Here is a 23,824-nt window from a genome sequence, read left to right as displayed (position 1 = left end):
GATATAAATTGGGAAAATCAGTCCGAGCTTCACACCACAAATAACCTCCCAAATTCTTCCATTGTAGCTTTGTTTGCAATTGGGACATAATTGTGATTGCTCATGATGAGCAAAGAGAGGCTGAGTTGCCTTTACTTCCAAACAGTGTGCTAAAGACCCACATTGAAGTATTCTATGTAAAATACTGTGAAATTTATGCCTCCTATTCATTTTTCCAATGAAGGAACAATGCAGCGTTAGAAAAAGCAGAGCATTCACAAGAAGATACAGAAGTATTTCAGTAGTTATTACACTGGACCCATTTTAATAGTTTGATGAAATAATGCATGGTATCTCAAAATTATACAGAAGCATCTCCCAAAAAGCTTTAAATTTCAGAAATTTAGGATTAAAAAAAAATATTTTAAGGTAAGAAACTGCATAGTAGTACATTGCAACTGTAGAACAATGGCACAGTTTTATCAACTGTATTGCTTGGCAATTATTATTACTGAATTGTTTAAAATAAACTTTATTGCAAACTTACTTCTGAATCGAAAATACAAAGTAACTTTGTTTTAAACAATGGCTTATGGAGAACATTTTTGTTGCAAGTGAGTCAGAGCCAAATAGTGCATCTCACAAAATAATTACATTGACATCAACCGTAATATCAGAAATACACAAATGATTTCTCATCTCGAGAAGTTCCAGACAAGGCAGTAGTCCTCAACTTATGGCACACCGTTGTTCATCCACATCACAGTTTATAGAATGTGCTTGGTTCAATGAAAGAATCAATCCAATAATTATATTTTTCCTATATTTTACACTTTTCTTTTTTCTTACATATCTGAATCCGCGTACATTCCATTTATTAGATAATCCACTTGCACATAATCTTTCCTTTTGTAGCTTTCAAATGCTTTATGTGCAAACAAGGTAATACTCACGAAGAAAAACAACAGTCCAAATATTAGAATGGCCATTAGTGAGCTTTTGTCAGCTAAATATTTGATTAGAGCTCCAGCAGGCACTGAAGGAAAGACATAATTCTTCCGATCATTGAAAGTAACTGTAGTTCTGCTTTTTATATTTGGTGACGGCGACACTCCTCCCGTGATTGTGTGTGCATCGGTCCAAATTAGTTTCTGCTTTGTTGTTGCCTCGAGGAATGGCTGTGTTGTAGGCACTTTTGTTGGGGTTATGGTGGTTAATTGTCCTGTTGAAGATTTGGTTGTTTTTGGCGTGGAACTTGACAGTTTTGTAGTATTTGTAGTATAAGACTGAAAGGAAGTTGTAGTATCCTTTGAAATATTTTTTGGTGTTACTGGTGATTCACTTTTGTTACTGTCTGCTGGGACCAGTGTAGTTTGTTCACTATGAATAATTGATGCAGAACTTTCACGGTTGGTAGATATTTCTGATGAATTAATAGTGGTCAGTTGTATACTGTTTGTTCTTGATGTTGCAGGTGTTGAAGTAATTTCAACAATATTCATTTTTGAGTTACCTGTAGCTGGGGCTGTTGTCGTCACTGTGGTTATAGATGATAAGGTGGTTGAAATAGTGGTAGTTGAAGCATTGGAGATAGTACTAGATGTATAACTGAATGGTTTGCCTGGAGTTGATGCTGTAACTGTAGCATTATTGTTCACGTTGGTAACTGTATTTGACTCTGTACTTGAATTGGTGGCATTTGCTGAGAATTTTGCAGACTCATTGACTGATAATAACTCATTGGCCATGGTTGGTGTGGTAATTACTGATACAGTTGCAGTGGTGTTAGATTTTACTTTCCTTCGTATGCGATGCAAGAAAATCTTGATCGGTGATTTATTTCCTGGCAAACAAACAAAAAAAACTTGAACGAAACATGGTGAACTCAACCATCTTAGAAGTGGCACATGTTAAGTAATTTCCAACAGTAAGGGTGGCACAGTATCGCAGCGGTAGAGTTGCTGCCTTACAGCGCTTGCGCCGGAGACCCGGGTTCCATTCCAACTACGGGTGCCGTCTGTATGGAGTTTGTACATTCTCCCCGTGACCTGCATGGGTTTACTCTGAGATCTTTGGTTCTTCCCACACTCCAAAGTCGTACAGGTATGTGGGCAAATTGGCTTGGTAAATGTAAAAAAAAAATGTTCCTAGTTTGTGTAGGATAGTGTTAATATACGAGCATTGCCGGTCCGTGCAGACCCGGTGGGCAGAAGGGCCTGTTTCCGTGCTGTATCCCTATACTAAACTAAACTAATTATGTTTGAAATATGTCATACACTGAGTCCGCATGATTGTACGCAACCCAAATAAATAAAAGATGATTCGTACTAAATGCATCATTATAACATTCAGATATGAAGTAGTCTAATAATCTTCTGACTGGCCCTAACAATGGAATTCTCAGCTCTGGTAAAAGGAATTATGTCGAAGACAGTCAGAACATAAACATATACAAATACAAGTAACTTCATAAAAGAACATTAAAAGTGACCTCAATCATTCCCTTTCCATGGTAATCATTTACATGGAATCATGGTAATCATTTACATTTAGTGCTGACTAACTGAAAAGAAATGCCAGCAGATTTTCTAGCTATGAAAATAATCCTGCATAAATTTGGAGAAGTAGTAAGTCATTAGAAAGTGAATGGAATTTGCACATACCTATTTGCAAAGCTTTAACATCTTCCACAGTTGCTCCTTTACAGATAGAGATATCCAGACAGTGTAAATAAAAACAGATATTTTGATTTTCCTCAATCACCACCCAATTACACTTCAAGCCATCTATAACAGTTAAAAAATATATAAGTATCTTATGCATTGTTTTTACCATGGTCACTAGCACATATCTTTAAAGTATACAAATATTTTTTTTAGGTGGCACACTTTGTTCATGTCACCAGTCAGGATTAAAATTTAATTAACCCGTCGAATTCCAATCTTGCTTTACAAGAGAGGTAGTGTTATTCTTCACTTGTCTTCTAACTAATCCTTTAAGATTATATGTTACTGTGGTTCCACAGAGAGACCTCTTGCATGACTAATAATCAAGCTAGAAATACTCCAGCTTAAAGAAGGGTCTCGACCCAAAAGGCCCCAATTCCTTCTCTCCAGAAATGCTGCCTGTCCTGCTGAATTACTCCAGCATTTTGTGTCTACCGTTGGAAATACTCAACAGATTAGGCTGTAGCTCTGTCTCCTTCCCAGTTCCGATGAAACATCTTTGATCTGAAACATTACCTCTCCTTCTCTTTCCACAGATGTGGCCTGACCTGCTGAGTATTTCTAGGATTTCCTGTTTTTATTTTAAATTTCCAGAACTGCAATTTTTTTTTGTTTCAGTTGCAATCAGGCATCTGACTGCTAATCAACTTGTCCTACTGTCCGTTTTTATAGCTATGCCCATCCCATGACTCAGACCTCCTGGTTGAGCCCACTGTGATATTCCTACTGTACTTATACTCTCCACCATTCACCTTTAACTTAACTTATGTCTGAAGAATATTACCAGGCCTAGTTCTCCACTAAAGTGCCAGTAGTTGCTTTTAGCTCTGCATAAACATTCCTACGTTAACTTTTTTCAGAGAAAATGCTTTCGGTGATTCACCTGAAAATGTTCACACCCACAAAGTCCACAGACAAATATTTATACTTTGCTTCAAATTCTCTTGGACACATTGGTCCATGTTCACAATGCACTTATTACTCAGAAATTAAAATAATTTGGATGTGAAGGGTATCTTGAGCAATGGCAAATGTGAACTGTTAGTTGTCATTGCAAACATCCATTTGGTCCACACAGATCTTTCAAAAAATACGCTCGGCATTCTTATACTGGCTGGAAACATGTGACTGAAGGCCTGTAACAATGTGACTGACTCTTAACATTCCTCTGAAATTGCCCAACATGCCATTCATAACCTCATCGTTACAACAAAAAACCCATCATTGAGCTGGACACCAAACTCTGAGCAAAATTACTCCCAACCCATACAACCTGATAAATGTGGTAAATTCATAACAGACCTGGCTACTCAAAACTGGCTATTCACAGGCACTGTGGACTATCAGCAGCAGAGACAATGCACACCATTGTGAGTTGGTAACCTCAAGCCCAGAATATCCCTCATTACAATTGCAACCAAGCCTGGGGATCAAACCAGGTACAATGGGTGTAGAATAGCATGCTGGCAGCAGCACCAGGTGGCTATCTGGCAAAGCATGATAATGGAGAGTGTAATTCCACAAGCAACAGTTCAGATCACAATTTCACAGCCCTCCCCTTTCGAGTTGAGAATGACAGTGGACAACTAAATATCAAAAGGGAGAAAGAGGTTTCACGATGGTAGGGCCTGGTGTGCGTGTTTTAAGGACAAAACTGAGGCATTCTCAAGATCCATCTTCCTTTGTGCACAATATACTCCAGTGTTTTTCTTATGATTTCAGTTTTAACTTTTTAACACCAAGTCAAAAAGGTGCCAAGATTTCAAAAGATTTCAAAGGCAATCTCTCTCACTTTGTCTCCGAAAGGTTACGATGAATACTGGAGCTGAGTAACCCTGGCAAAAGCAGTCTAGACATCAGAGTAGATTACAAGTAAGTGTTGCTTGTAGAATTCTGGTAGTTACTTTTGGCTAGTTACACTCTATTAAAAAATATTTCTTCTTGTTAAATGATCTTATATTAATACTTAGTTAATTTGAAACTCATAAGAGGACAAGAGTCAGACACTGGTGAGGTGACGGAAAACTGGGGGTTGGCTAATGTTCTGCCTCTATTTGAGAACGGCTGCAAAGAAAACCGAGGGGATTGTACCTAGCAGGCTGGGCAGCATGATGGCGCAGCGGTAGAGTTGCAGCCATGCAGCGCTTGCAGCGCCATGGACCTGGGTTTAATCCCGACTACGGGTGCTGTCTGTACAGAGTTTGTATGTTCGCCCTGTGACCGTGTGGGTTTTCTCCGAGATCTTTGGTTTCCTCCCACACTCCGAAGACGTACAGGCTTGTAGGTTAATTGTCTTGGTGTAAGTGTAAATTGTCCTTGGTGTGTGTAAGATAGTGTTAATGTGCAGGGATCGCTGGTTGGTGCAGACTCAGTGAACTGAAGGGCCTGTTTCCGTGCTGTATCTCTAAACTAAACTAAAACTAAACTATAGACTGGAAAGCCTGACATCTGTGCTAGGAAAGTTGCTGGAAAGAATTCTGAAGAATGAGATAGATTAACATTTGGATTGATCAGGTAGATGTCAGTACATGGGAGATTAGGTCTCACGAATTTGATTGAATTTTTGAAAGAAATAATCCAGGTGACTGATGAGGGCAGGGCCATATGTACATGTGGACTTCAGCAAGGCCTTTGATAAGGTTCCACCTGGCAGGCTGCTCTGAAAGGTGAGATTGCATGGGATCCAAGGAGACTAGATACAGAGTGGTGGAGGTGGAGGGTGGTTTTTCGGAGTGGTGGTGGTGACAAGTAGTATGCCTCAGGGATTGGTGCTGGGCCCATTGCTGTTATCAAAATGTATAGCAATGATTGCGATGAGAACGTACAAGGCGTGAATGGTAAGTTTGCAAATGACACTAAAGTAGGTGACATTGCAGACAATGAAAATGGTTAACAAAATTGACAGCAAAATCTTGATCAACTATGCAAGGGAGCCGAGCAATGCCTATTGGAGGGTAATGCAGATAAGCGTGAGGTGTTGCATTTTGGGAAGTCAAACCAAGGCAGGACCTTCACAGTGAACGATAGTGTACTGGGCAGTGTTGTGGAGCAGTGGGATCTAGGTGTAAAAGTACACCTAGCTATTGAGGGCGTGCAGCGTAGGATTACTAGGTTAATTCCCGGAATGGCGGGACTTTCATATGTTGAAAGACTGGAGCGACTAGGCTTGTATACACTGGAATTTAGAAGGATGAGAGGAGATCTTATCGAAACGTATAAGATTATTAAGGGGTTGGACACGTTAGAGGCAGGAAACATGTTCCCAATGTTGGGGGAGTCCAGAACAAGGGGCCACAGTTTAAGAATAAGGGGTAGGCCATTTAGAACTGAGATGAGGAAAACCTTTTTCAGTCAGAGAGTTGTGAATTTGTGGAATTCTCTGCCTCAGAAGGCAGTGGAGGCCAATTCTCTGAATGCATTCAAGAGAGAGCTGGATAGAGCTCTTAAGGATAGTGGAGTCAGGGGGTATGGACAGAAGGCAGGAACGGGGTACTGATTGAGAATGATCAGCCATGATCACGTTGAATGGCGGTGCTGGCTCGAAGGGCCGAATGGCCTCCTCCTGCACCTATTGTCTATTGTCTAATGTCTATTACACAGTTCCCTGAAAGTGGCATCACAGGTAAATAGCGTGGTAAAAGTGGCTTTAGGCATATTGGCTTTCATTAGTCAAGGAATTAAGTATAGAAGTCAGGACATTATGTAACAGCTGTGCAAGACATTGGTGAGGCCACAGTTGGAGTAGTGTGTTCAGTTTTGGTCACCCTACGACAGGAAGGATGTCGTAAAACTGGAAAGAGCGCAGAGAAGATTTACAAGGATGTTGCCAAGACTCGAAGTCCTGAGCTATAGGAAGAGGTTAGACAGGTTGGGACTCAATTCCTTAGAGGTCAGGAGACTGCGGGGTGATCTTATAGGGGTGTACAATATAATCAGGGGAATAGACAGGGTGAAAGCATAGTGTCTTTTTCCCAGGGTCGGTGTATCAAGAACAATAGGGCATAGGTTTAAGGTGAGAGGGGAAAGATCGTAACTTGAGGTGCAACTTTTTCATACCGAGGGTGGTGGGTATATGGAACGAGCTTTCAAAGGAAGTAAATGAGGCAGGTACAATAAAACATTTAAAAGACATTTGAATTCGTACATGGATAGGAGAGGTTTCAAGGGATACAGGCCAAATGTGGGGAAGTGGGACTAGTTTCTGTGCCTGTTTCTATGCTTTATGATCCCCCCCCCCCCCCCCCACCCTGCCATTTCCATTCAGTTTATGCACAGATTTTGAAATTTTTGCTAAAGAGAAGTGTACCCATTATAAGTCTGATAAACATCGGTGTCGATTGTATACGTACACATTGATATATTTTACCTTGATCTGTTACAGAGTCACAAGTTAGGTTACATTCTTCTGCACGACTGACATGTAGGAACTTTAGCACTTGGATGCCACGATCTTGTAAATTATGCATTGAGGTCTCAGTTAAAAAGGAAATTGATACATAAAGAAACAGTCCAAGAGGGGTCCACATTTTTCAGAAAATTCCTCCTGGCCAGAACTGCTGTATTACGTGATCACAAGCAGATTGATACAATGTTTGTTTCTTGTCGAGCCTGAAACAGTAAAGATAAAAAAATATGGTTACAAAATTATTTTTGATACAGTATTGCATACCAATGAACCTACGGTCAGTCAGTTTCACAAGCTTATCTCCATTTTGGCCTTGAATCTGGTTGAGAAATAGAATTCCAGAGCTGTTACTCGGCATTGGAAAGTGCTTGGCAACAAAGCTTGAAGGCAATGAAAATATTCTTTGAGTATAATTACATCTCCAAAGGTAAAATAAACCTATCACCCAAAAAAATAATTCTATAGAGGTTCTAGCCCCTCTATCATTTTCAAAAGACAAATTAACAAAAAAACAAAATTCTTCATCAGTCTGAAGAAGGGTCTCGACCCGAAACGTCACCCATTCCTTCTCTCCAGAGATGCTGCCTGTCCCGCTGAGTTACTCCAGCATTTTGTGTCTACCTTCTAAAAAAATAACCAGTGGATACACAAAAATTGTACAGCATCAAGAGCTGACTTATGTCAATCTCATAATTCACTTGGGCAGCTTACAGCCCTGTGGTATGAATATTAATTTCTCTCACTTCAGGTCGCCCCGACATCCCCTCTCTCTCTATCCCTCCTCCACCCAAGTCACACTAGCTTCTTGTTTTCACCCAACAGCTAACAATGGCTTGTTTCTTTTATCATCGTTACTTTTTTGCATATCTTTTATTCATTGTTCTTTATCTCTCTACATCATCGTCTATATCTCTCGTTTCCCTTATCCCTAACCAGTCTGAAGAAGGGTCTCGACCCGATACATCACCCATTCCTTCTCTCAAAGATGCTGCCTGTCATATCATATCATATCATATCATATCATTACAGCCGGAAACAGGCCTTTTCGGCCCACCAAGTCCGTGCCGCCCAGCGATCCCCGTACATTAACACTATCCTACACCCACTAGGGACAATTTTTACATTTACCCAGCCAATTAACCTACATGTCCTTCTGGTTAAGGTATTATCAATGTAGTTGGGGAGAGAGTTCCAAAATTTAGACCCACCAGCAATGAAAGAAAACCTAATGCATTCCCGAGTTAAGAATAAAATGCTGGGGGAGCTCAGTGATTCAGGTAGCATCTACAGAGGGAATGAGCGGATGCTATTTCAGGTCGGGACATTTTTTCACACTAATGGAGCAGGGGGTGGGAAAGGGAGGTGGGGATAGAGCAAACCCTGGCAAGTAGTGGTGGATTAAGGTGAGGAAGGGAGATTGGCAGATGTGTGGTGATTTGTAGATAGGGAGGGATAATTGGTGGAGATATGACAAATGTTCGAGGTGCAAAGAAGATAAAAATGTATCAGATAAGGAAAGGAAGAGTAAACTATAAAGCCAGACGAAGGGATAATGTGGAAGGGGTAAGGGGGAGGGGAAAGAGCAGGGAATAAAAGGGAAATGTGAGACTGGGGATAGAAAGAATCATAAAGCATGGAAACAGGACCTCAGGCCCAACCCGTCCATGCCGACTAAGATGCCCTGAAAGTCCCATTTACACCAAGTTTGACATCTGACTTGGATGAAGGGATTAAGAGTACTGACTTGGATGAAGGGATTAAAAGTACCATTAGCAAATTTGCAGATGATACAAAGCTGGGTGGTAGTGTGAACTGTGAGGAAGATGCTATGAGGTTGCAGGGTGACTTGGACAGGATCGTGTGAGTGGGCGGATGCATGGCAGATGCAGTTTAATGTGGATAAGTGTGAGGTTATCCATTTTGGTGGTAAGAATAGGAAGGCAGAGTATTATCTGAATGGTGTCAAGTTAGGAAAAGGGGACGTACAACGTGATCTGGGTGTCCTAGTGCATCAGTCACTGAAAGGAAGCATGCAGGTACATCAGGCAGTGAAGAAAGCCAATGGAATGTTGGCCTTCATAACAAGAGGAGTTGAGTATAGGAGCAAAGAGGTCCTTCTGCAGTTGTACAGGGCCCTAGTGAGACCGCACCTGGAGTACTGTGTGCAGTTTTGGTCTCCAAATTTGAGGAAGGATATTCTTGCTATTGAGGGCATGCAGCGTAGGTTTACTAGGTTAATTCCCGGAATGGCGGGACTGTCATATGTTGAAAGACTGGAGCGACTAGGCTTGTATACACTGGAATTTAGAAGGATGAGAGGGGATCTTATCGAAACGTATAAGATTATTAAGGGGTTGGATAGGTATGAGGCAGGAAACATGTTCCCAATGTTGGGGGAGTCCAGAACAAGGGGCCACAGTTTAAGAATAAGGGGTAGGCCATTTAGAACTGAGACGAAGAAAATGTTTTTCAGTCAGAGAGTTGTGAATCTGTGGAATTCTCTGCCTCAGAAGGCAGTGGAGGCCAATTCTCTGAATGCATTCAAGAGAGAGCTAGATAGAGCTCCCGCTGAGTTACTCCAGCTTTTTGTGTCTATGTGAAACACAATTCATTCAAGGAATATGGCATTTGGTCAGAAAGGTGTTGGGGAGAAATTTTAGTTCAGTTTAGAGATACAGTACGGAAACAGGCCCTTCGGCCCATGAGTCCGCGCTGACCAGTGATCCCCGCACACTAGCGCTATCCTATGTGCACTCGGGACAATTTACAATTATACCAAGCCAATCCACCTACAAACCTGTAGGTCTTTGGAGTGTGGGAGAAAACCAGAGATCCTGGAGAAACCCTACACAGATCAGGGGGAGAACGTATAAACTCCATACAGATTCATGTGCTTTTATTTTCCTTGCATTGGTGAAAAGGTATTAGCCAAATTCAAATTATGCTTTTATTCTGCCCTGCATAATTGAGTGCTTTTCGATTTTTTAAAGAGTAAATATTATCCCCCTTTAAAACACTGAAGGTGAAGGCCTGATGTCAAGGCTGACACGGCAGCTACACTAAGAATGTGCATTAATACAATAGAATTTTGCTGCATTTCACACCAATAATCTCACCTCAGTTTCCAGTTTTGGCAACATTGATGAAGAGAAGTAAGAAAGCTTTATGCTTCCGTACAGAGAAAGAAGTAAACAAAATTACATCAACGAGTGAATCACTTCATCGTCCATCATTTGCCAAAGGACGTAATATGAAGTAAGTGCCAAGTCCTACAGGAAAACTGTGTGTAGAGAAGGGGGAGGTGGTGTTGGAGGATGGATGATGGTGACTGGAGAAAATGAGAACAATGCTTAACTGTTTCTGAAGCTTTGTGCACAAGATGGTATTTGACTTTGCTATTTTTAACCTAAAGATAAATACACCGTTGGATATATACATCAGAGTACTTTAATTGAGTTTGGCAGAGTTTATGTTAAATTTTCCAACTGTGCATGACTCAAGAGTGCCCTTGGCAGGAAAGCACCAGTTCCCATTACAACCTTTGCTTCTGTGCCTTGTTAAATAAAGTCAACATTTCTCTCTATTAAACATCCTGTTTCATAGGAAACAACTCCCACCATTACTGTTTGGGTTCTTTTTGTTTACTCCTTCTTATGATGAAAACATACTTTTTCCCAAACAAGGTGATGCAGAGATCTTACAAGAAAACAAGTAATTTGTCAGGTTTTGAGTTCATATCTGGTACTGAATGAGCAGGAATTTCAGGAGAACTGTAGCCACTTTCTCCAGTCACCATTCACAACCAGATCTGGTCGAACTGTAGAGTTCCGATCTGATTGCAAGATTACTTAGCCCTTACCTACAGCATGCTCTAGTTACCATTTCACACAAGTTGTACTGTTCTGCAGCTTTGCTCTGCTGCCACCTCTGGTAGGCCTAGTGCTGCTCCTCACATGCATTCCACGCTCGTCGTTAATAGAGGATTGGTTTCCTGGCTTGATAGTAATGGTAATGTGAGGAATAGGTTGGGCCATGGATTTCTTGTTTGTTTGCACTTTAAAGTAATATTTATATTAAGGACGGCAGGGTGATGCAGCAGTAGGTAGCTGCCTTACAGCGACAGAGACCCAGGTTCGATCCTGACTGTGGTGTTATTGCAATGTGCCTTTAAGACTACACAGGTCTATTGGTAGGGGGTCATCAGAGGGCGACGAGGGAGGAGCCCGGGGGGAGCAGATGTGCGGTTGAATAAACACTCGCGTAAAAACACAGTCGGACTCACTGTATCTTTTTAAAGAACACAACATGGTGTCAGAAGTGCTGTAGGGTGCGTGAAGTGTACTTTGAGTCAAACAACTATCGTTTGGAGCTCGTTGACGGCAAAAGAGAAAGAAGAGTGCGACATGCAAGACGACAACGCACAGAGAGCCCCGGTAGGACCAAATGCTACATTTAGCATCCAGCCTCCGGAGTCCTTCGACTTTTCAAAGCCGCAAGAGTGGGCCAAATGGATACGGAGGTTCGAAAGGTTCCGTCTGGCAAGTAACTTGAATGCCAGCTCCGAAGATAATCAAGTTAACACGCTGATTTATTGCATGGGAGATGAGGCGGACGATGTTCTGCGTGGGTTAAACCTGACAGTAGCACAAAGCGGAACGTACATAGGGGTGCGCGATGGCTTCCAACGATTTTTCATAGTAAAGAAAAATATAATCTATGAGCGTGCCAAGTTCAACATGCGCAGGCAGGGAGAACATGAAACAGTGGATGCCTTTGTCACTGCGTTATATGCGCTGGCAGAGCACTGTAACTACGGGGTGCTACACGACGAGCTGATACGCGACAAGCTTGTTGTCGGACTGATGGATAAGCGGCTGTCCGAACGTATGCAGCTTGACGCAGAATTGACGCTCGAAAAGGCCGTCAATATGGCGAGGCAGAGTGAGGAGGTGAAACGGCAACAATCTTCTCTGCGAGGTGACACCAGGACAGAGACAAGTGATGCTAAATCTGTGGACAGAGTGTAAAAGAGCAGTAGTAAAGGTGCCAAAAACAAACCTCACCAGGCTTATGGCCACCAACTCAAAACACACAGCGCCCAACACAGCAGGGGGAAAAGTGTACAGTGCCATAAATGTGGCAGCTCTCCGTCCCATCCAAGGCAGGATTGCCCGGCAAAGGATGCGAAATGCCATTTATGTGGGAGAAAGGGACACTACAAGCGTGTGTGTAGATCACCCAAAACCGTGCAGGAAGTTGAAGAGGACGAGGATGTTATGTTCCTAGGCAGCGTCACAGCCGATGGAGAGCCATGGATGGTAAACATCGACATAAATGATAAAAACGTGTCATTCAAAATTGACACCGGCGTCGATGTTACAGTCCTACCCCACACCGTGTTTAAAGAGATCTATAGAGACAGCGATCCACCTACCCTCCGTAAAGCAACCAAGCCACTGCTGGGACCCGGGAGGAGTCCACTAGAAGTTGTGGGCGTCGCTGGGCTGTTCCTGGTGAAAGGAGAGAAAAGGGTGATGGAGGATGTGTACGTCACACGACACCTGCACACTGCATTGCTGGGGAGGCCTGCTATCGGCAAGCTGGAGCTTGTGGTTCGGCTAGACAGCATCACCATAGAGACACTTAAGACTAGCTACCCGAAGCTATGCAGCGGTCTCGGGGAGGTACGACAGCAGTATGCCATCAAGCTGAAACCAGGGGCCCAACCATTCTCATTGAAGACACCCAGAAGGATTCTGTTGCCGCTGATGGGTAAAGTCGAGCGAGAACTGTCCCGCATGGAAGGCCTGGGGGTGATCACCAGGGTTGAAGAGCCTACTGACTGGTGTTCAGGCATGGTGGTGGTGCCGAAAAAGACAGGAGCCGTACGCATATGCGTCGATCTCACTAACCTCAACGAGTCGGTGTGTCGAGAAAAATACATCCTGCCATCGGTGGAGGAAACACTGGGGATGCTGGCTGGAGCCAGAATATTCAGCAAGTTGGATGCCAACACGGGGTTTTGGCAAATACCCCTGACCGAAGACTCAGCAAAATACACAACATTCATCACACCCTTCGGTCGTTGCTACTTCAAGCGGCTGCCCTTCGGCATTGCCTCTGTCCCCGAACACTTTCAAAATAGGATGGTGTCAGAGGTCACGGAGGGACTCGAGGGAATCGTCTGCCACATGGATGATGTACTGGTCTGGGGCCAAACACGAGAGGAGCACGACGCTCGTCTGCATACTGTGCTGGCGAGGATCCAAAAGGCGGGCATTACGCTTAACATTGACAAATGTGACCTGTCGAAGGAAGAGGTGACCTTTCTTGGTCATGTCCTCTCCTCCAGTGGCATTAGTCCTGACCCGAGCAAGACTGAGGCTGTAAGGAAGATGGAGGAGCCGACCAATGTGAGTGAGCTGAGGAGCTTTCTCGGAATGGTTAACCAGCTGGGGAAGTTCATCCCGCAACTAGCAGAGAGAGACAAGGCTCTGCGAGACCTCCTGTCAAAGAGGACCTGCTGGCTGTGGGGCGTCGACCAGGCAAGAGCGTTTCAAGATTTGAAAAATGCACTGGTATCCCCACCTGTACTAGCCATGTACGACACGAACCGTGAATGCAAAGTCTCAGCAGACGCGTCATCTTACGGCCTGGGAAGTGTACTTCTCCAAAAATGGGATGAGGAGTGGAGACCGGTAGCCTACGTGTCGCGATCTCTCACACAGACGGAGCAGAGATACGCGCAGGTGGAGAAAGAGGCCTTGGGCCTGACCTGGGCTTGTGAAAGGTTCCGCAACTTTCTCATCGGTAAACACTTCCAGATGGAGAAGGGTCATAAGCCTCTCCTGAGTCTGCTGGGGTCAAAGGCACTGGATGCTCTCCCTCCACGGATTCAGCGTTTCCAGATGCGCCTCATGCGCTATTCTTACTCCATTTCTCATGTGCCAGGAAAGTGTCTGTGGACAGCTGATACGCTGTCGCGTGCTCCTGTGAAAATGGGGGAAACGCCTGCCGAAAAGGAGTTGTTTGAGAATACAAACATCTATGTGGACATGATAATAGAGAACCTGCCGGCAAGCACTGCCTACCTGGATGAGTTGAGAGCGGAGCTAAAAAGGGACAGTGTGTGCGCACGGGTAATGCAGCTGTGTCAGGAAGGATGGCCAACGAATAGCAACAGTGAACTGGCACTCAGGCTGTACTGGGCAGAACAAGCATTGCTCACGGTAAATGACGGACTGTTACTCAAAGGGGACAGATTAGTCATACCCTCAACTATGAGGAACGACGTGCTGACCAGACTACACGGTCACCAGGGAGTGGTGAAGTGTAGAGAGCGTGCACGACGGTCAGTGTGGTGGCCTGGACTGTCAGCAGCTGAACGAATTGGTCCTCAACTGCCGGACATGCAGCAAAGAGAGACAGAACCACACAGAGCCACTGATGCCATCACAATACCCAGGCCGACCATGGCAAAAGCTGGGAGCTGACTTGTTCATGCTGGGAAGCAAGAACTACCTGCTGGTAGTGGATTATGCATCGAGATACGTGGAAATCGCTCCACTCAGCCCCACCAAGTCGACAGATGTAATCCACCACCTCAAATCAATGTTTGCACGTCACAGCATTCCGGAGACATTGGTCACAGACAATGGGTCTCAGTTTGCCGGAACCGCCTTTGCTGCGTTTGCAAAGTCGTATGGTTTCCGCCATGTCACAAGCAGCCCAAGATATCCTCAGAGTAACGGGGAGGCCGAACGTGCAGTCAAGACAGTGAAGGGTCTCCTGAAGAAAGCGACGGATCCCTACCTCGCTTTACTTACATATAGAGCGACCCCACTGCAAAACGGGTACAGCCCAGCCCAACTCCTTATGGGGAGAAGGCTTCGCACTACGGTACCAACACTTCCAGCCCTGCTGAATGCTGCTCTTCCCGACAATGAAGTGGTTGCGTGGAAGGAAAAGGAGAAGAGAATCAGAGATGCACAACGGTACAACCTGCGGCATCGTACACGGAGTCTCGACAGGCTCTTTCCCGGACAAGAAGTGTGGGTCACGGATCAAGGCGAAGCTGGAGCTGTGATCGGCAGCCACACCGCCCCCCGCTCTTACATCGTGGAGGGACCTCACGGGACGGTCAGGCGAAACCGTCGCCATCTAATTCCCATGAAACCCTTGCCGGACCAGAGTGGGGGTGGTATGAAAGAGCAACTCCCGGGTTGCATTCCAGAGCAGAGCTCAGCAGAACCACCAAAAGAGAACATTCCAGAGCAGAGCTCAGCAGAACCACCAAAAGAGAACATTCCAGAACTGCCATCCACTCCCAGAACCAGGTTTGGGAGAAGAGTGGTGAGACCAGATAGGTTGAACTATAAGTGAAAAAAAAAGAGTTTCTAAAGAAAAATGTTTTTCTAATTTAGTGAAAAGGGTAAAATCCTTTTCACTAAGACAATGTGTTTACATGTACTTATGTTGAATTAATTTAGTTCAGATAGGAACAGACCTTCCAGCTAAAGAGGCAGAATAATCCTCTAAGGTCTGGTGAATCAACCGCAGTCTACCGATTGATTCTAGAAAGGGGAGATGTGGTGTTATTGCAATGTGCCTTTAAGACTACACAGGTCTATTGGTAGGGGGTCATCAGAGGGCGACAGCAGAGAGGGAGGAGCCCGGGGGGAGCAGATATGCGGTTGAATAAACACTCGCGTAAAAACACAGTCGGACTCACTGTATCTTTTTAAAGAACACAACACTGACTACTGGTCAATAGTCAATAGTGTCTTGCGTGGGTTTTCTACGAGTGCTTTGGTTTCCTCCCACACTCCAAAGGCGCACATGTTTGTAGGCTAATTGGCATGCGGGGATCGCTGGTCGCCGTGGACTCGGTGGGCCGAAGGGATTGTTTCCATGCTGTATCTCTAAACTAAACTAAAGTGGCTACACCATTGATCTTAAAGCCCTTAATCTCCTTTTTAGTTAATGGTCTGGCTCAGTTCTCCTTTAACTATCTGCTTCATGGCTATACTCTGAAAAATAATTCTGGTTTTCCTTTTATAATTGACAATAATTTCCATCCTATATCTTATTTTGAGTTTCCCTTTCCCCTTTCTGTAATCAGCATGCATTGCCTTTGTGTATCAGCTCGACATCTGCCAATTTGTTTTATTCTACTCTCAATCTTAGTTTATCTGGAAAGTTCTGGTTTTAATTGCTGTACCCATCTCTCTCATGAGTATATTATGAGATTTTACCCAAATCAATTTCTTCTGAAAGGCTTTCCATTGTTCAATTTGTAGGTTCTCCTGCCAATCTTCCATTCCAATTCATCCAAGCCAGGTGTCCAAAATGTCTTGACAAATTTAGTCCTTTATGTACTTTGCATGAGTGGATGGATACAATTTATAAATGGAACCTGTCTGTTAATTATAAACAAATTGATTCTGTCCTTTACTACTCCAAGGCCTTCTCTGCCTCCATCACTGCAACAATCTACTTCATCCAAACTGCACCTCTCCTTTCATCATTCCCTAGTTTACTTGAACATGTGGTATCCAGGCATATTTAGTCCCCAGTCTTTTCGATTTAAGCTGAGTCTTTATTGGCAGAACGTACGGCTAATTGGACCCAAAGCTCTCCAACTTTGTGCTTTGAAGTTCAGGCACTGTAAATCTATTTTGGATTTACTGATGAAAGTTCAGTGATCTGAAAATGTTGACTCTGTATCTCTTTCCACATTTGCTGCCTGATCTCAGCATTTCCAACTTTATCTATTTTTTCCATTTATGCCTTTTGGTACTTTTTCTCAGACAGATCTCATCCATACCCACACTATTTCTTGCTCCAGTACCATCTGTGCCCATCATTTCTGCACTCTTTTCTCCTTTTCATTGCTACATGCTGGTTCCCAATCCCTGCCAAATTAAAGTAAACAGTCCAACACTGCAGGTCCTCACTTCTATACACATTCCTTGCTCCATGGTCTTATCTTGAAAACTGCTCTCCTTCGAAGAATTTTACCACCATCAGTCCCTAATGTGAAGTGCTGGTTTGCATATGGCATACATATTGAAAATTTATTCTCCATGCACATGTTATCATGAAATCTCTCTGGTACATACATTTTCAGGAAACTCTCAGGCTCCCTAATGCTTGGCAGTGACTTCAGTTGTTCCTCATTTCTCTCACTATCTCCCCCCCCCCCCCCCCCCCCTTCCACCAATATCCCTTCTTCTGACTTCACATTGCATCCCTCTACTCTTATAGAATTTTGTTTTTTCATCTTTGGCCTTTATCCAATCATCAGCAATCGAAGCCTCCCGACAGCTGGCTGCTGTTGCAAAGTTTTGTCCCACTCTTCCTTCCTCCCTTCCCCACCCCTTCCCTCTCTTTTCTAGCTTTCCAACAAAACTTTTTATGTTGTTTAATACAGTGTTAACAGGGTACTGCATTTACATATTTGGTCTGCTGCTGCAAGTATGAATTTCATTGTTCTGTTAGAAACATAGAAAATAGGTGCAGGTGGAGGCTATTTGGCCCTTCGAGCCAGCACCACTGTTTCGGGACATATTATAACAAAACACTCTTGACTCTTGATCCATGCTGGCTGACCCGCTGAGTTACTCCACCACTATCACCATATGTTTGTGTCTGTTTTTGTAAATATGCATCTGCAGTTCCTTGTGTCTGCATAAATCATTAAGCCCAGAGATATAATACTGTAAAGAGGATCGTAATTAGAATAGCTTGTGTTTGTATACACATTTATTAAATGGTTTCCAGTGTCTGGGTTTAGAATTTAAAAATAATCACAATCAAACCAAACCTATTTTTATCATTTTTATTCCACCTGCACAATGAATTATTAAAATTGGATGTATTTTATTTTTGTTTTCTCTTATTTTTGTTTTCTGTTCTTTACCAGACTCAAATTTAAAAAAGAAGAAATTTCAAACTATTCCTTTTTACTGGTCTATAATTCGACAAGTACACATTCTCCAATGCATGTCACCTCACACATACTTCTAATGAAAAATATTAACACCACCTCACTAACGAAGATGGCAGAGTGGAGAAGGATACTTCTCTATTATGAAGAAAGCAAAAGCTACATTTCAAATATTAGTTCAAATTAAAGCAATGAATTATAATATTACACTTTACACAAAATTACACTTTACACAAAATTACACAACCTCTGTTTAAGACAGAGAGGAGGAGGCATTTTATTACCGAGAATGGTGAATCTTTGGAATTTTCTACACTGGGAGGGTATCGAGGTTCAGACATTAAGTTCATTCAAAATGGAATTTGATAAATTTCTGGATATTAAGGGAATCTAGGAATTTAGGAATAGTGCAGAAAAATGGTACTGAGGTAAATGATCAATCTGGGTGAATAACAGCAGGCTGAAAGGATCAAAAGGCTTGCTCCTGTTCCTAATTCCCATATTTGACAGAATCATTCTATAGATATAATTGCCAATATTATTTAAAAAAATATTTTGTGGATGGCATTGCTAGAGGACTTAATTGAGAAATTACACATAAATAAATAGGAGGCCATGTGCTTATGCTCCAAACCCACAAAATGTCTGATCCGAGAACGGGTTGCAGCATTTTACTTTAGCAGATGGAAGAAAAGCAGCATTCTGGCTCTGGGCCATCTAATGTTCCACAGCTGAAAGCTAGATAAGCTTATTGATGCAAGCTGTGCACTTGTTCACTCTGTTGCAAAACTCCAGGTGAATAAGAACGGAACATCTTACCTTTGGTTTTTAAACAAATATTGATATTTTCAGCCATCAAGATGGAGACAGGGGAACGGTAATTTGATACAAAAAGGATGTGTTGGTGGTCTGAATCCCAGCAAATACAAGCAAGGTGAAAAAATGATGAATAAAACTGTTGAGAAGGGTCTTTAACCTATTTTAAGTTATTAAAAAAAGGACCCTATCTTTTCACTACAGGCAGCTGTGATTCCCTGATGGACTCCATTGCTGCAGTTTTTTTTTGTCTTCCTTACTTTCATTTCGAAGTTGAAATTTCTAATCAAGTCCTTCCAAAACATATTTCATTTTCTACTGTTATTGTCAAAGCCTTCAGATTATTTTTTGTTCCATTTCCTGCATTTCTACTTGCGTCCTTTCTCTTCCGTCCAAGGACATCCCCCAGGTCTGCCTTGTAAACGTCTGCCTTGTCTCACCAGTTTCCACATTCAACAGATGCCATAACCACTCTAATGCCAATATCAAACACCCCCCCCTTCTGCCTTCACTATTCTGAAAGCGTAGTTGCTCCTTTAATACTGTCCAGTTATCTCTCTCCTTCTAAAATTAGCTTTTAATCCAAGTAGAACAGATACAACACCTGTCTACTATCATTTTTCCCACCATTCAAAATCTCAAATATTCCTTTCGGACGAACAATGATCTTGTCCTTCAAATTACATTTTCTCTACCTGCTTCTCATGATGTTTCTTCTGCTTCCCATCACCTTCTAAGTGAAAAAGTTGTTCCTCAGGTTCATATTAAATCTCTCCCTCTCACCTGAAATCTATGTCCTTTGGTTCTTGAATCCCCTACTTTCGGTAAAAACTCTGCACATTCACCCTATCCCACTCATGATCTTATGCACCACTATAAGATCATCCCTCATCCTCCTGTACTCTAAGAAATGAAGTCCTAACCTGCCCTACCTCTCCCTAAAGCTCAGGCCCTCAAGTCCTGGCAACATCCTCATAAATCGTCTTTGCAATCTTTCCAGCTAAATGGCATCTTTCCTGTAGCAGGGTACCAAAACTGAACACAATACTCCAAATGCGGCCTCATCAATATCTTGTACAGTTGTAGCATAACATTCCAACTTCGATGTAGAAACAAGGACCTGCAGATGCTGGTTTACAAAAGAAGTCACAAAGTGCTGGAGTAACTCAATTGGTCAGGCGGCATTCCTGGAGAACATCCTATATCAGGCTGTAGAAGAGTCTCAACCCAAAATGTTATCTCTCCATGTTCACCAGGGATGCCGCCTGACCCACTGAGTTACTCCAGCACATTGTGTTTATTTTAAATCCCAACTTCTACGCTAAATACCCTTACTGATGGCCAATGTACCGAAAGCCTTCCTGATCACTCTATCTACCCGTGACGCCATTTTCAAATAACTGTGTATCTGCATGCCCAGATTCCTCTGCTCTGCACACTCCCCAGGGCCCTGCTGTTCACTCAGAAGGTCCTGCCCTGGTTTGACTTCCCAAAATGCAACATCTCACAATTATTTGCATTAAACTCCATTAACCATTCCCCAGCCCACTTGCCCAACTGCCCAAGATCCTACCAGAGCTGCCAAAGGAGGTAGTTGAGGCAGGTACTAAAATAACATTTTAAAAAGAGATTTGACTAGGTACATGGATAGGAAAGGTTTACTGGGATATGGGCCAATCACACGGGTATTTGAGAGCAAGGAGGTGATGGTGCTAGGGCTCTTGAAGAGCATTAAGGTGGATAAATCCCCAGAACCTGATGGGATTTATCACAGGTTATTGAGAGAGGCAAGGGAGGAGATTGCAGGAGCCTTTGCAAAGATCTTTGCATCTTCTCTAGCTACAGGCCAGGTACAGGAGGACTGGAGAGTAGATAATGTTGTCCTTTTATTTAAGAGTAGAGAGAATCCAGTGAATTATAGGCTAGTGAGCCTCACATCAGTGGCAGGGAAGCTATTGGAGAGGATTCTTTGGGATAGGATTTACTCCCATTTGGAAGAAAATGGGTTAATTAGGGACAGTCAGCATAGCTTTGTACATGGCAGGTCATGTCTTACTAGGTCGAGCTCTTTGGGGAGGTGATGAAGGTGATCAGTGAGGGTAGGGTGGTGGATGATGTCTATGTAGATTTTAACAAGGCATTTGATAAAGTCCCCCATGGTAAACTGATCCAGAAGATTAAGATGCACGGGATTAATAGTGACTTGGTCATCTGGAGTCAGAACAGGTTTACTAATAGAAGACAAAGGGTTGTGGTGGAAGGACAATATTCAGGCTGGAGGTGTGTGACCAGTGGAGTTCCGCAGGGATCTGTGCTGGGACTGCTGCTGTGATATCTATAAATGACTTGGATGTAAATAAAGATGGGTTGGTTAGTAAGTTTGCAGATGACCGTTTTACTGATGCTGCTCTGAACCGATACCCCATTAAGAAAACTCCTAATATTTACCCACTATCTCACCAACCTCACACCTCTCCTCTCAAATCAGCTCAGACCTCAAGCTCCTAGATTTTCAATTGTTCCCAAAAGAAGAGGATCTCTATTCCACTGAACACACCCAGCTAAACTGGGCCTCAATATCTAGTCCAGGCTCCATCCCACCACCACCAATCAGCCCCAAACAGCTCTCCAATCATTGCCGCCCTTTTGCTACTGATCTCCCAAACCCAGCCTGCACGTTCCATCTAGTGTTACCAACTTTCTAACTCTCAAATAAGGGACAAAATGTGACGTCACCGCCCGCGCCCCACGTGACCTCACCCAGCCAGAGGCCACGTGTTCCCGCTCCACTAATGGCAGCTGCCTGGGCCGGGAGGCAGGTTGCTACGCAACCTCCATTCGGCAAACACACTTGGCCCCGCTCCCCGAACACACTCCGTTAGCCTACACTGTCCGGGCCAATATTCGGGATGTCCCGAATGGACAGTTGGCAACCCTAGTTCCATCATAGAAACATAGAAAATAGGTGCTGGAGGAGGCCATTTGGCCCTTCATTGTGATCATGGCTGATCATCCACAATCAGTAACCTGTGCCTGCCTTCTCCCCATATCCCTTGATTCCACTAGCCCCGAGAGCTCTATCTAACTTTGTTTTAAATTCATCCATTGAATTGGCCTCCACTGCCTTCTGTGGCAGAGAATTCCACACATTCACAACTCTCTGGGTGAAAAAGTTTCCTCTCACCTCAGTTTTAAATGGCCTCCCCTTTATTCTTAGACTGTGGCACCATGCTTCTGGACTCCCCCAACATTGGGAACATTTTTTACTGCATCTAGCTTGTCTAGTCTGTAAGGTTTGAGAAGTTTTCCCTCATTCGGAAAGCAACACCAAAACCAAAGAGCTGCAGTTTGGACATTTTAAACGGGAGACTGGGGCTGATAGCGGAGAAAGGCTGCGGTCAGATTACCAAGGGATGTCACAATCTGTGGGTCCTAAAATGGCCGCAGGACCTTGTGACCAGCCACAAAAAGTAAAAACCTTACAACCCAGTCTCTAGGTTTCTGCAAAGCCACGGCCAGAACAATGGATGGGTATTGGCCATGCAGAAACCTGCGAAACCAGGTCGAAGTCCAGACACTGGGGCGCTGACATCAGCATACTCACAATGCCCCAAGCCGACCTAAACAGTTCATCTCGTTAAGGGGGCACAATAGCCCATAGAAAACTACCTGGTAGGTGATGGGAAACCAGTTAAACCCATCACCTCGCAACGAAATACCAATTAACACCGTCTGGCCATCCCCGGTATCCCCGGACATAAGCGCAGATCAGAGAAAGAACTCATACATATCTTTTTGAACAAAGAGATTCCAAGATCTGGCGGGAGATAGGACGGGTCAGAATAGTATAACTGGCCACGACTTTTGGGTTCTAAACGCAGAGAAAACCTGGTTGCAAGAAACGGACGCAAGAAGGAAGTCAAACGAATGCAGGAGGAAGAAAAGACAGGCAATAAGAACGGATGCAAGAGAGAGGAACAGGCACGCAACTCGAGGAGAAATACTGCAAAACGAACAGCCAGTAACCCCAGTAATAGCCCCATGGTGAGCATGCACCCCGATCTTGCATATCCTGGACATAGTTTAGTGTAGAGGGGAGGGTGGTTTGAATAAACGTTGGGTGTGTAAAGAAATATGTGTTGGTCAATTTTGCGATGTGTCGTACGTTCCCCATCTTACAGTCGTGTATATGTCTTGTAGAACTGTGTGTTTAAGAATTCAGAGAAAAAGGTATTCGTGTATATGTCTTGTAGAACTGTGCGTTTTATGATTCATAAGTCAAAGGTATTCATGTATTCGGTATGTGTATTATAGATATGTCGTATAGAAATGTATAAGTATTCATGGACAATAGTCCCAAGCGCTAAATAAAAACCTTTTCCATTTAAACCCTGGTTTTCAAATCTGGTCTGGTTGAATTTTTCTGCACTATAAACGCTCCTGCATCTAAGTCCAGTGTCTAGAACCGTAGGGGGTGAGTGGGTCGAACCATTCATGGGGAACCAGTGTGCACGGCCTGGTCAAGGGATCAGAGCAAGGCACGGGGACCTTAGGTCGGGCGAAAGCTCGGCGCAGAAACCCCTTACAGATAATGGCGACCACGAAGGGACACTGGCAGCAGGATGATAGTGTGCCAAAAAAAGATTTTAAAACTAGGGATGTAATGGACGAGCGCATTGCGGACTATGTGTTTAGCAAGGTGAATATCACCAAACAATGGATGTGTGTTTTGTTAGAGAACAAGCGCCCACTGGATGCAGCGATCCGGTGGATGGCCAGTAAAGCCCACAAGAAATCGGTAGAGAAGGCGGTCTGGCTGACCTGCTATAAGAAGCAGGTCCAGCTTTTGGACCGCGTGGTTGTGGCACAGGCAGCCCAGATCAGGGACCTTCAGGAGGAGGTAGAGGAGAAGGCTGCGGATGGGAACCAATTGATCGAGGCTCTGGACTC

The 23,824-nt window shown here is 43.6% G+C and overlaps 1 protein-coding gene across 4 annotated transcripts in view; it reads right to left on the bottom strand.

Annotated features, from left to right (window-relative positions):
• Positions 1-281: 281 nt before the first annotated feature.
• The window catches only part of c18h11orf24 (chromosome 18 C11orf24 homolog), an 80,375-nt gene continuing 56,832 nt past the window's right edge, over positions 282-23,824 (bottom strand). For 2 of the 4 annotated variants that reach the window (XM_078415371.1, XM_078415370.1), the window contains exons 4-6: positions 7,072-7,313; positions 2,643-2,765; positions 282-1,822 (exon numbers count right to left, since the gene is read on the bottom strand). In XM_078415371.1, coding sequence (XP_078271497.1) covers positions 825-1,822; positions 2,643-2,765; positions 7,072-7,231 — 1,281 coding nt within the window. In that variant the 5' untranslated portion in view covers positions 7,232-7,313 and the 3' untranslated portion in view covers positions 282-824. Of the gene's footprint in view, positions 1,823-2,642; positions 2,766-7,071; positions 7,314-18,877; positions 18,891-23,824 lie in introns of those variants that run through there. The other 2 variants (XM_078415372.1, XM_078415373.1) reach the window with 2 other exon arrangements.

The sequence above is a fragment of the Rhinoraja longicauda genome, chromosome 18, assembly GCF_053455715.1.
Source record: "Rhinoraja longicauda isolate Sanriku21f chromosome 18, sRhiLon1.1, whole genome shotgun sequence".
NCBI lineage: Eukaryota > Metazoa > Chordata > Chondrichthyes > Rajiformes > Arhynchobatidae > Rhinoraja > Rhinoraja longicauda.
The sequence above is the reverse complement of the archived record's forward strand: the minus strand, read 5'-3'. Positions and strand labels throughout refer to the sequence as shown.